Raw genomic sequence first — 14,219 nt, forward strand, 5'->3', positions numbered from 1 at the left:
AAAAAAAAAAAAAAAAAAAAAAAGAATATTGGAGTTTAGAAAAAACATCCATCTGTAGATGTGACCACACCCTCACAGGAATGACCACACTCTCACAGGAGTGGTAATATCAATGTATGGTTTTTCTTTTTTTCCCCCCTTAGTTCTGGATAGTCTCAATTTTCTATTGGGATTAGTACTAGAAAAATACATTCGCTACATCCCTCAAAATGCAAGGCAGAGTTTAGTAATTTTTAAAAATTTAAACTGACATTTACCAAATTCTAATAAGTTCAATTAGAATATTAATATTAAATATTCATATGACATTGACTGAGCCAATGAATCTTCTGACATTTAATTCTTCCGAACTGCAAGCTATATCCATTCTATAAACATATTCTAAACAAGTTTTTAGTCATTTCCAGATAATCAGTTTCATTATGTAAATACACATGTGAGGGAAAACAGAAACCCAACTTTTCAAAAGTTTATGAAATTTGAAAATTTCAAGAAAATTAATATTTGCAAATGTATTTTTCTATAAGCTAGTTAAAAAATTTTTTTTTCTTGTTTCCAATGAGGCTGGATATAGCCAGTTTTTTAAGTACTAAATTAATTGTTAAAATTATTATAAGTGCTGATTCTCCTTCTCAGGAGTGTAATAAACGATGCCTTGATATAACTAGATTGCAGTAAATGGAAGAATATATTTGCAAATCATAGATATGATAAGGGACTTGCACATATTTGCAAATCATAGATCTGATAAGGGACTTGTATATATTTGCAAAACACAGATCTGATAAGGGACTTATATCTAGAATATATAAAGGACTCCTACAACTTAGTAAGAAAAAGACAACCCAATTAAATACTGTACAAAGGATGTGAATAAACATTTTTCCAATATTTACACATGGTCAATGAACACATGTAAGGATGTTCAACTTCATTAGCCATCAGGGAAATGCAAATCTAAAGCACACTGAAATACCTCTTCACACTCACTGTAATGGCTCCACTAAAAAGGACAACAATGGGTGCTGGCAAGAATGTAGAGAAATGGGAAGCCTCATATACCGCTGGTAGAAATGTGAAACACTGCAGCCATTTTAACAGTCCGGCAGTTTCTCAAAAGGTTAAATATAGGCACCACATGATTCAGCGATTCCGCTCCGAGGTATTTGCACAAGGAAAATAAAAACATTTGTCTACACAAAAACCTGTACATGAATGGTCATAACATTATTCGTAATAGCTAAAACATAGAAACAATCCAAGTGTCCATCAATGGATAACTGGATGTATAAACAAAATGTGGCATGTATCTGTACAACGGAATATGGACAGAAAAAGAAAATAAGTACCAACACATGATACAACATGGATGAACCTTGAAGACATGCTAAGTGAAATTCAGTGCATATAAAATATCCAGAATAGGTCAATAAAAAAAAGACAGACGACAGACTTGACAGTTGCTAAGGGCTGGGGACAGAGAGGGTGGTGGGAAATAGAGAATGACTGCTAATGGGTATGACATTTCTTTCTGGGGTGATGAAAATCTAAAATCAATTTTGATGATGTTTTGCAACAACTCTGTGAATGTACTACAAACCACTGAGCTGTATACATATGTATTCTCTGAAACAGGGTCTTGTTCTGTCACCAGGCTGGAGTGCAATGGCACAATCCCAGCTCACTGTAGCCTCAACCTCCCAGGCTCAATCGATCCTCCACCTCAGCCTCCCAAGTAGTTGGGGCTAAAAGTGCGTGCCACCACACCCAGCTAATTTCTTGTAGAGAAGGGGTTTCACCATGTTGTCCAAACTGGTCTCCAACTCTCGAGCTCAAACAATCCGCCTGCCTTGGCCTCCCAAAATGCTGGGATTACAGGTGTGAGCCACCATACAAGGCCCTTGAGCTATACACTTTAATCAGGTATGTGAATATCTCAATAAAGTTGTTATTAAAAAAAAAATACCTGGGGCCAGGCACAATGACTCATACCTATAATCTCAAAGCTTTGGGAGGCTGAGGCAGGAGGATATGTGATGGCAGGAGTTCAAGACCAGCCTAGGCAACATAGCAAGAAACCTATCTCTACAAAAAATATATTTTTAATTAGCTAGGCATGGTGGCATACACTTGTAGTCCCAGCTATTCAAGAGGCTGCAGTGGGAGAAGTGCTTGAGTTCAAGGCTACAGTGAACAATGACTGCACCACTTCACTATGACCTTGGTGACACAGTGAGAACCATCTCAAAAAAAAAAGATACTTGCTTATGAAGCTCCACAGAAATCCAGAAATCTGAACCATTATTTTTTCAAAACTAAAACCTTCAACCTCAATGTCTTACAAATGTTACATGTTCAAACCTTGGTATTTATTAACTGTGATATGTTATGAATAATTCAAGGATAGCACATCTTTGCTAGCCTTTTGTGAGATACTATCATATAGTATAAATTATACTAAGAGGAAAATACTAAAATATGCCATACCTTGAAATGCATTCATTTAATACCAAAACAAACTCTCGAAGATGGCATTGTCTACAAAAGGGTTATCCAGTCTTTCAGTTTCCCTGGGCCTAACTGGAAGAAGAACAACTGTCTTGGGCCACACATAAAACACACAATGATAGCTGATGAACAAAAAAAAAAAAAAAAAAAAAAAAGGCAAAAAAATCTCATAATGTTTTAAGAAAGTTCACAAATTTGTGTTGCGCTGCATTCAAAGCCATCCTGGGCCACATGCAGCCCAGGAGTTGGACAAGCTTAGTCTACAGTTTCAAAGAAGTGACTTGCTGAGGTAACATATTTACTAGGTAAGGAAAAATTTTGTATCAAGTCTGATTCTAAAATTTATTTTCCTTTCCACTAACCATGTTGCCTACCGAAGTGGAATGAACTAGATTGTGAAACATGGATTCAAGTTAAAGTCTGGGATTGTCCCTTTCTAGCTGGTTGCCTACCTCCTTTTTTTCATCTGTAAATCCCAAAGGAATATTTAAAAAAAAATCAAAATGAAATAAGCATAGGAGGTATTTTTGCCTACTATAAAATTTTATTAAAACTTAATAAAATTCCATTATTGAGGCTGGACACAATGGTTCATGCCTGTAATCCCAGCACTTTGGAAGGCCAAGGTGGCGAGATCACAAGGTCAGGAGTTCGAGACCAGCCTGGCCAACATGGTGAAACCCCATCACTACTAAAAATACAAAAAATTAGCTGGGCGTGGTGGCACATGCCTGTAGTCCCAGCTACTCAAGAGGCTGAGGCAGGAGAACCACTTGAACCTGGGAGGCAGAGGTTGTAGTGAGCCCAGATAAAATAAAAATAAAAAGAAATAAAATAAAATTCCATTATTTAAAATAAGCTTTAATTTCCTAGTAATGAAAATAAACTTGAAACATTAGAAACGGTCATTTTCATAAACTGAAACTAAAAAGCTAAAAAAGCCACAAGGATGGTCAGGAAAAATCCTTTCTTTACCTCTGAAACTCCCACCTTGTAAAAAGATGGGAAAATGTCTCCATCCTCAGCCTGAGCTGAGACTCAGAGGTATCGGCGTAAGGTCACATGAACAGACTGTGTAAGGTGTGGGGGGTGGTGGTACTAGGATGAGAAACACATCATGTCTGTGTCAGTATTGGTGCTTGGACTCGTAGTTTGGCTCTATGGAAAGGGATGCTATAGGACAAGGTCTAAGTTGTTTTCATGAAGGAGTCTAAGACACAGTGACATACTTCTGTGACGCAAAATGGGGAATCTCACTGTCTCTATTCTTGAAGGGAACACAGCTTGATTTAAACATTGTGAGGATTGCAAGAAATGCAACACTACTCTGCCAGCTCTAGATTTTGCAACTTTGACATCAGAGGACCTACCCTGGGCAGGATGGTGGCAGAAGTTCAAGAGTAAGACACCATCCTCCAGGCACCATTTTGAGCAGAGAAAATCAACCAGAAAGGAATAAAGGAGGAAAATGCAAGAAGAGTAAGCTTCCGGGAAACACCCTGGGACTTTGAGAAATAATTAGACAAAACATTAAAGAGAACTGGAGGTCCTGTTTCAACAAGAGGGACAAAAAACTCAGTGATTTTAGTTATTCTCATCCTTTCATATCCACAGAAGTGGTAAGAATTGAGCAATGTTTTAAAAACTGAAAGAAAGTACCAGAATATTAACATATCTATCTCTGGGTGGTATAATTTCAGACAATTATTAAATGCCTTAACATTTTCTGTATTTTCCAAAAATTGTCTAGAGTGAGCGCCATAATTTTATAATCAGAAAAAGTTAATGTTTTTAAAAACTCAACAATGTAATTCTAATTAATGTAAAAATGCTACTTCTAAGATTAAATTTCAGCTACCCCAAAATCTGTTTCAGACTCTTATTATGGCTTGTACTCTTATTATATGCAAGGTGGCCACTCCTCTTAGAATTGGGAATATATTTTAATATGGTAAATATCTTTCTATCAAAAATTATAAAATCGAAGTTTCAAAAGAAATTATACCTCCAAAATATATTCCAACCCACTACTTTATAGTGTCACTTTTGGTCCACTTATATTTTAACATTCTGTTCCAAAGTAGGAAGCTCATATTCCTTGGGAGATCCAAGTCTTAAAATTTAGATCTAGCAGACTTAGGTACACAGACAATATGGCTAAAGAGACAGAAGTTTAGCTATACAATCAACCTCACAAGATAATGTATATCAATCATTCACTCCACATGGCTGCATCTTATGCTGATTCTTATACATCATAAATTGATTTCCTAAAGTAATGAAGTGTATAATTGTTAAAATGCTCCTACAGCCTACCTTTAGAAATTCTTTTATCAGGCAATACAGGAAAGTTAAAGGATATCCTCCCAAGTAGCTGGGATTACAGGCGACCGCCACCACGCCTGGCTAATTTTTGTATTTTTAGTAGAGATGAGGTTTCACCATGTTGGCCAGGCTGGTCCTGAATTCTTGACCTCAGGTGATCCACCCGCCTCCCAAAGTGCTGGGATTACAGGCATGAGCCACTGCCCCCAGCCAGTTCAAGGATATCTTTATAAACATAACCTTAAAGCTTGTTTCATGTTAAGCTTGTTTTTAAAAGCAGAAATAAAATGTCAGCATAAACCAGCTGTTAATCCTGTTTAAGATCTAGAAAATAAGCATCAAACCAGTTTTGGACCTAGCAAAGCCTTAGCTTTACTTAATAGTGTTCATGAAAAGTATTTTATTGGTGAAAGAAAACTTTAAATTCAGTCATACATTTTAAAAATGGGGTCATATTCTTACCTGGAAATTTGATGTCCAGCATAGAGGAGCAGAGCAGTCAAAAAATATAGATAAAGCTGAACCAGATGCTGCCTGGGCAATGTTAGCAGCACCACACTTAAGACATAACCTGTAGCAGAAAGACAGATAAATAAAATACAATTTTAATTTAGTTTCCCAATTAATTACAATAAAAGAAAGAGCTTAGATAAATAATTTTCCAAACAGGTTTCAGTACTTTCTGAGGTTTCTGATTATACTTACCAAAGTGTTTAGTATAGTGACACCACTATGGATTTTTTGTTGTTGAAAATATATTGTATTTTTCACTTCTTTTGTAGATTTCTCTACCTAATAATCAAATACATCACACAAATGTGTAACACAACTCCTTTCATCATCTACCTTTCCTTGATGTCAACTTACTTGTTTTATGCCAATTCTCTTTCTTTCTAGTCCCAAAGGTGTCTTAATGTCTCTTTCCAAGGCTGCCCCTTCCATGTGATTCAAGACCTGATTTCTCCAACCCCTGAAAACCCTCTATCTCCTATACTTTCAGTCATTCCCCCTTACATCATTCCTTACCTTTGTTTCAAAATAATATGCAGGGCTTTTACCCATCTTGAGAAAAAAAAATAAACTTCTTTTCATAGCGATTTTTTTCCTATGAACTATTTTTCTCATTCCACTGTCAAATGTTTGAAAAGATCTATATCCAATGCCTCTATTTTCTAAGCATCTGTTTTTCCCTTTACCATTTACAATCCCTTTACAAACCCCCTTAACTCCTTTGCTCTAAAGAAAGTTGGAAGTCAACAATTGCCTACTTGTCACATCTAAGACATCCTGCTTATTTTTGATCCCCAATATTCAGGCAACTACCATCAAAACGTTGTTACTCTTTGGCTCTGTGATATGGATTTCCTCTTACCCTCTAACTTCTCTCCTTCATTTATTTTCACTCTTTCCAATAAACACTGGAAATTTGGTTCCTAAACAACTGTTTTCCTCTATATACAAAGTACCTAGTGCAAACAACATATTGTAACTTAAAATATCAGCATCTCTTCTAGAAATGTTATCAACAAAGTTACTGACAACTTACTATATATGCAAAAACATCTCATTTCTTAGTCTAAGTAGACATCGCATCTCATGACACCTGAGATATATTCCACTTAAATGTTCTCATATTCAATAAGCACAAACTGTGTTCCCCATCTCCTCCCTCAACAAAATAACTCAAAGTGACTCAAAATCTGAGTTATCTTTTCTTTCTTATCATCAAGTCCTGCTGAGCCTTCCTTGATAAATTCCTCTCATGTGTTACCCTTCCATTACAATCTCTATGTCCCATATCCTAATCTGTTATGCAATGCACAGTATACTACCATCCTTCTTTCAGTCTCTTTCTATTTTCATATACCCTATACTACAAGCTTGTCCAACCCACAGTCCATGGGCTGCATGTGGCCCAGGATGGCTTTGAATGTAGCCCAATACAAATTCATAAACTTTCTCAAAATATTATGAGATTTTTTTTTTTTTTTTTTGTAATTTTAAGCTCATCAGCTATCATTAGTGTTAGCATATTTTACATGTGGCCCAAGACAATTCTTTTTCTAATGTGGTCTGGGAAGCCAAAAGATTGGACACCCCTGATACACTTAATTACCAGGGTAATAATCCTAACACCACATCACTTTTACTTGACAATTCTCCTGCTCTAAAAGTTATGAACCTGACATTCTAGGTCTTACACAATCTGGACCCAGTCTACTTTTCTATAACCATCTTCCACTTAATTTACGAATCTTTATTAAGGCACAGGTACTCCTACTTATCCGCTATTGCCTCTCTCATGCTGAATCAATCATGCCAAAAGCTAAGGAAACATGAGCATGCTTGGGACTAAAGAGAGAGAACTGAGGATTTCCTACATGTACTAACTGTAAGGACAATCCATCAAAAGCCAGAGATAAGTATTTTTATTTGCTCTTTATTTCTTAAAATAATTTCTCCAATTTTGTTAACCCCTACCTCAAATGACTTTAGAGGTATTTTAAAGGATATGTATTATAGTTACTAAGCATTTCCACTGATTGTAGCTGAAGGATTTTCTAACGTCTATTACATGAAACTTCTTAAACTCTCTTTTAACAAAACTGTCATTTTCCTTTCCAGAATGGTCTTGTCTTTTCTTTCTCCTATGTATCTCATATAAAATCAGTTGCCAAATCTTCTAGATCAAACATATTCATTTCATCCATTCCTTCAATTATCCAGTCATTCAATCAACACTATTATGCGTAAAGTATATGACCCACTTGCATTCCTAGACATGGAAGATCCAAAATTAATGTGAATAATAATCTAGTGAAAAGATAAGAATGGAAAAAAGTAATTATCAGACAAAATTGATGCTATAATAAATGAACATTAGAAGAGCTATGGTTAAGTGATTAGGCTTGAATTAGATCTCAAAAGGTGAGTGGTTCTTTACCAGGCTAAGAACAAAGGGAAACATTCTAGGAAAAGAGAACAGCAAGCACGAAAACCATAAAAGCATAATTTTCAGAGGACAGAAAATTCTGTAGGTTAGACTAGCATTTGATATTAACAGAAAGATTGGCAGACGATGCTGAAAGAACTGAGAGCTAAAGCCTCAATATAAAGCCTAAATACAATAATCAAGAGTTTAGACATAGCTAATGGTTCTCAAATTCTTCAATACCTATTTAGGTGAGGTAAGAGAACAGAAACCAAAACAACAAAAGCACCATTGCTCACCTATACCCCATTTTCATATTCCAGTGGAAAAATAAGTCTATGATAAAAAATATTTGTGTAAGAAAATTTTGAGAGATGATGAATACTAACTATAAGAGCAGTATGAATGAACCATCTGAACTACAATGTATATATAATCTAACAATTTAAAAAACACAAGCCAAAAATACTACTGACACAAATAATGATCACAACTCATTCTACAGCATTAACCAAACAATCCATAACAAACTAAGTTGATAATGACAGAACTGTTAGTTTTTAAATTATACACAGTAATCTGTAATTAAAAAGCAAGACTAATAGCATTTAAAAATGATGACCTCTATAGACCGGGTATAGTGGTGCACACCTATAATCCCAGCTACTCAGGAGGCTGGGGTGGGAGGATCACTTGAGCCCAGGAATTCAAGGTTACAGTGAGGTATGACTGCACCACTGCATGCCAGTCTGGGTGACAGAGCATGACCCTGTCTCTATAAAAAATAAGGGTTGGATGTGTTGGCTCACATCTGTAATCCTAGTACTTTGGGAGGCCAAAGCTGGAGGATCACTTGAGCTTAGGAGTTCAAGACCAGCCTGGGTTAACACGGCAAACTCCTGTCTCTACAAAAAATACAAAAAATTAGCCAGGTGCAGTGGCACACACCTATGGTCCCACCTACTCAGGAGGCTGAGGTGGGAGGATCACATGAGCCCAAAAGGTTGATGCTACAGTGAGCTGAGATGGCACCACTGCACTCCAATCTGGGTGACAGTGAGACCCTATTTCTTTTTTTTTTTTTTTTTTTTTGAGACGGAGTCTCGCTCTGTCGCCCGGACTGGAGTGCGGTGGCCGGATCTCAGCTCACTGCAAGCTCCGCCTCCCGGGTTTACGCCATTCTCCTGCCTCAGCCTCCCGAGTAGCTGGGACTACAGGCGCCCGCCACCTCGCCCGGCTAGTTTTTGTATTTTTAGTAGAGACGAGGTTTCGCTGTGTTAGCCAGGATGGTCTCGATCTCCTGACCTCGTGATCCGCCCGTCTCGGCCTCCCAAAGTGCTGGGATTATAGGCTTGAGCCACCGCGCCCGGCCGAGACCCTATTTCTAAATAAATAAATAAATAAAAGAAATGATGACCTATGGGAACAGACTGTGAGAACAGAATAAAAAATAAATAAAGATGATGATCTGCTTATAACAACACTGATGAATCTAATAATTTCTGCTATTTAAACATTATGGTAGTTGTAGGGTAGACACACCTGATAGCAATAACTTAAGCATACACTGAGACTGACCCTGTAGGGAAAATGCACCTAAATGTGTGGGCCAAGCTAGCGAATCCACGAGTGACCAATCCAGAGATTCCTTCCTTGTCTATGAGGAACATCCGAGCCTCTGGTCCACCCTGTGGAACACTGGCCATATAGGGTATTGGGCTCTGAGTTTTGGGTTGAATGAAGGTTGTCAGGTGGAGGCTGTTAGGGAAAAGGTGCTAAGTGAAAATGCTATATACACTACATGCCTTTTTCAAGAGGTTGCAGTTCTTCTGTTCAGCCCACTGCCACTGGATTCTCTTCCCTATGTGTAAGCCTGCAAAAAAAAAAAAACCCATGTCTGTTTTGCTGGCTCTGGGTGTCTTCTTCAGTCTCTTTAACCTGGTTTCATCCCAGTGGAGTCCACAGGGGTTCAGCACAACAGCAGGACTGGAGGGAAGATGAAAGCCTGGATCATAACAGTGGCTTTGAGTATGGAGCTGCCAGTCAGCTATGAGATACATATCTAAATAGGTCTTAGTGGTTATCTATGGGTGAGTGGCTGAGAACAAGGAAGTGAAGATCTGATGTTTCTAGCTTGGGTAAAATCAAGAAGACAGCTTTGCTATTATGACAGGAAACACAGGAGGATGAAGACTTCTGAGGTGGGAAAAAAGTGATGAGTTCAGTGACTGACAAGCTGAAATGTCCATAGGCTATTTAGGTGGAAATGTCTAACAAGTAATTCAAAATTCATTCATTCAGGGCTGGGTACAGTGGCTAATATCTGTAATCCTAGCACTCTGGGAGGCTGAGGCAGGAGGATCACTTTAGAACAGGAGTTGGAGACCAGTCTGGGTAATGAGACCTTGGTATATGCCTGTAGTACCAGCTACTCCAGCAGCTAAGGGTTACTTGAGCCCAGGAGTCTGAGACTGCAGTGAGCCATGATCACACCACTGCACTCCAACCTGGGCAAGAGCGAGACCCTGTCACGTACATACATACATACATATACATAAAATTCATTCATTATTGGGCACCAGCTAGGTGCTGTGAATACTGAGATAATAAACAATCCCCTTCTTACCTTAAGGAGCTCACAATCTATTAACAGTTGGGAAAACAGATAAGCATATGGACCCTCAGAATGCAGCATAGTAATTGCTATGGTAGACATGTGAACTGGTTCCATGGAATCAGAGAGGAAGAACATCAACTCCAGACTACAGCGGTCAAAAAGTAGTGAAGTGGAGACAGAGATTTGCAGCCCAAACTACGTAAGGTCACCCAAACAACAAAAGATTAAAATTAAACACAAATTGTGGGCAGTATCAACACTTAAGAAGTCTAAAGAAAACAAATCAAAAGAATCAGAAGCAATGGTCAGAGAGTTACGAGAAGAATCAGGAAAAAAACAACAACAACACTTTCAAGAAAGAGGAAGTGGTAAACAGATCCGTAAACAAAGTCTGTAGAATGAGGACATAAACGAGGCTTGAATTTTACATTTTAAGTCACTAATGATTTTAGTGATGGTAGATCCAATAGGATTTTCACATCCATTTCTTCCTTTCTAATTTCTGCCTTGCCAGTTCTGGCTCTCATTACCTCTTACTTAAAATCCTAACTGATCTTCTTACCTCCAGTTTCTCCCCTCCCCAATCCATCATCCTATAACACTCAGCCTAATCAATCTTAAAATGCAGCTCACCTGCTCTAAAATCCCCACTGACCCACCCCAACCTATAGAATTAAGCACAATATCTACGATATGTATTCAAGACTCTTCACAAAAGTCCTATTCTACCTTACCAATATTACTTCTATTCCTCTTTTCATATCCTACACTCCAAAAAACAGTGGACAGTCACTTCTCTTTCACCAGAACCCACCCTGGAAAGCTTCTAAGTTTGAAGACACAATTACATTTCATTAAATACAAACTTTATTGCTCCCTACCTTAATTTTTAAGCTCTTTAATTACAAACAATCAGAAGATATAGGCGGAAAAATTCCCACTTACAATAGCAATAAAAAAGATAAAATACCTAGAAACAATAAATGCTAAGACGTATATGAAAAATCTTTAAAACACTCCAGAAGTACTCAAAAGAAATCTTAAACATAGTAAGGCTTTCTGTGTTCTTGCATAGAGAAGACTTAGAATCCTTAAGCTATCTCTTCACCCTAACGTAAAAATTTAATAATAATGCAGCCAGGTGCAGTGCCACACAGCTGTAGTCACAGCTACTCAGGAGGCTGCGCCAAGAGGATCACTTGAGCCCAGGAGTTCCAGGCCAGCCTGGGCAACACAGCAAGAGCCCATCCTCCCCACCTGCCCCCCAAATTAGTAATAATGCAATCTCAATAAAAAAAAATCAAATGGGTTGCTTTGTTTTTGGAATGAGACCTAGACAATTTTGAGACTAGACAATTGACATAGAAAACTAACCGTGAAAAAAAAGCTCAGAGGAGGAACTAAAGAGACTAACCCTAACAGACAGTAAAATACAATCTAAACCCTCAACAAATAAGACAGCATGTTAATGGTTCACAAACAGACAGACTAAAGGAAGAGAAGTTCAAAAATGAAACAAAATATATAGGAGAATTCAGTATATAATAAGAAAAAAATGGACTAAACAAATAGGTGAAGACTACTGTGTGGTTATCTAGAAAAAATAAAATTATACCTATAACACACTGTTCATACAGATAAATGAAGCAAAGATTTAAGTGTAAAAATAAAACCACAAAAATAGTAAGACAAAACACAACAGAACTCGTTATAAACTCAAGAATAAAGAAGGCTTTTCTAACTGACTCAAAACACTGAAGTTTAAGGAAAACATGATAAATTCAGTCACAAAAAAACCTTCTAAATGTCAAAAAAAAATAAGCAAAATCACTGAGTTGAAACTGGAAAAACTATTTTCAACTTATCACAAAGGATTAATTTCCCTAATGTATACCAAATTCCCACAAATTGGTAAAAAAAAAAAAAAAGAATCTCACAGAAAAGTGGGCAGGGGATATACACTGACAATTCTCAGAAGAGAAAATACAGGCTTTTCTTAAATATGTGTATGTTCAATTCATTTATAATAGAAATGCAAACTAAAACCACATTGAGTTAAAAAAATCAATTTTTCTACCTATTGGAGTAGCCAAAATATGTGTGGTAACAGGCTGTTTTGATAAGAATATAGGATTGTAGGAACTCTCAACCACTGTTTTTAGAGGTACAAAACAGTAAAACCCTATGGAAAGTACTATCTGTCAACACTACAAATACATATGTTAACCCTTGAACAACATAGGTTGGAACCGTGAGGGTTCACTTAAATGTAGATTTTTTTCAATCAAACTCTTATGGAAAATACAGTATTTGCAACATGCAAAAGTCACATATACACAGGGCCAAGCTTCTGCATACATAGTTTTACCGGGTCAATCGAGGGACCTGAGTGTGCGCAGATTTTGGTATACATGGGCATCCTGGAATCAATCTCCAGCATATACCGAGGGACCACTGTACTCTTTAAGCCAGCAACTTCACTTCTAGTAACTTAGCCCCAGGTTATATTTGTACTTGTTGAAATTATATTAAACAAAGTTATTTAGCACAACACTGTACAAAATAGCAGAAGGCAGGCTATCTAAAATGTCCACCAATGGAGTAATTAGTTCAATAAATTATGGTATATCCATATAAGGATACTATGCCAATGTAAAACGCAATTGGGAAGAAGAGAAATGAGGCCTCAACATTTACGCAGAGTCTTTAAGACCTGACAGACTGTCATAAGAAAAGAGCACAAGACTCTATTTCATAAATATCTAAAAGCAGTAGTTATGGCTCCACATACATCACAAACAAAAACCATGATTCAAAACCATGTATACCATGCTAACATCTGTATAAAAAGGGGCGAAATATATATTTTTTATATTTACTTATATATACATAAAAATATCTCTGGAATCATACAGAAGGAAATAAAAGCTACGCAGTGTTCAGAGAAATCAATGAATGAGTAACAGAGATGGAAGGGAGATACTTTTCATTAAATACTTTTTATGCTTTTTGATTTCTGAATATAAATACATTATCTATTTTATTAAGGTGAAATTTGATTTGTATTTGAGGGCGAAATTCTGTAAACAGCAATATTACATAAACACTATGTAATATTTTGACAAAGGTAACTCCAACCAAAAAATTGTTTAAGCTGAAAATATCTGTTCATGCAACCACTGAGCTTACTCTGCTTTGGCATGGAGTAAGTGTATTTAAGATGGCTCAACCGAGTTTCCAAAATTATAAACCAGATTATGAACTTCAACTGTACTAGAACATATTCAATTTCTAAAATTAATATTTCTGGTTATCAGACAGCTGTTTTTACAATAAATATTTCAACCTATTCAGAAATAATATATAAGCACATTTTTAAAACCACGGTATGTATGACTTTGCTGATTAAGCTAAAAATCTAAGCCAAGTACCCAATTGTTCTACAACTGACTGGAATTACTTTTCATAAGTTGGCTAACATTCAAAGCCTTTCATAAAAGGCTGAGAATTATAGTGTTTTGCAACATAAAGGAAATTTCTCATTTCAGAGACTTTCCCAAGGTAGTGCCATCCACAAAAGATGAGTTTAATGAACAGAAATGTTTTGTTTCTAGTGCACCATCTTTTCTACTACATCATACGTCTTTCCACAACAGCTTATCTCTCAAGGATGTAAGGGCAACATTCTCAGGGCTAAGTTTTAGAACCCAGAAAGTCCTTTTACAGATAAAAATAAATCTCAGAGCCAGGCGCGGTGTCTCACGCCTGTAATCCCAGTGACGAGGTGGGCGGATCACGAGGTCAGGAGATCAAGACCATCCTGGCTAACACGGTGAA

General features: G+C 37.0%; 1 protein-coding gene across 5 annotated transcripts in view; it reads right to left on the reverse strand.

Annotated features, from left to right (window-relative positions):
• Positions 1–14,219, reverse strand: part of RNF145 (ring finger protein 145) — a 51,991-nt gene that overhangs the window by 30,364 nt on the left and 7,408 nt on the right. For all 5 annotated transcript variants that reach the window (XM_011947688.1, XM_011947689.1, XM_011947691.1 and 2 more), the window contains exon 3: positions 5,296–5,404. In XM_011947688.1, the coding sequence (XP_011803078.1) occupies positions 5,296–5,404 (109 nt within the window). The remainder of the gene's footprint in view (positions 1–5,295; positions 5,405–14,219) is intronic.

This window comes from Colobus angolensis, unplaced genomic scaffold (assembly GCF_000951035.1).
Source record: "Colobus angolensis palliatus isolate OR3802 unplaced genomic scaffold, Cang.pa_1.0 Scaffold27, whole genome shotgun sequence".
Taxonomy (NCBI): domain Eukaryota; kingdom Metazoa; phylum Chordata; class Mammalia; order Primates; family Cercopithecidae; genus Colobus; species Colobus angolensis.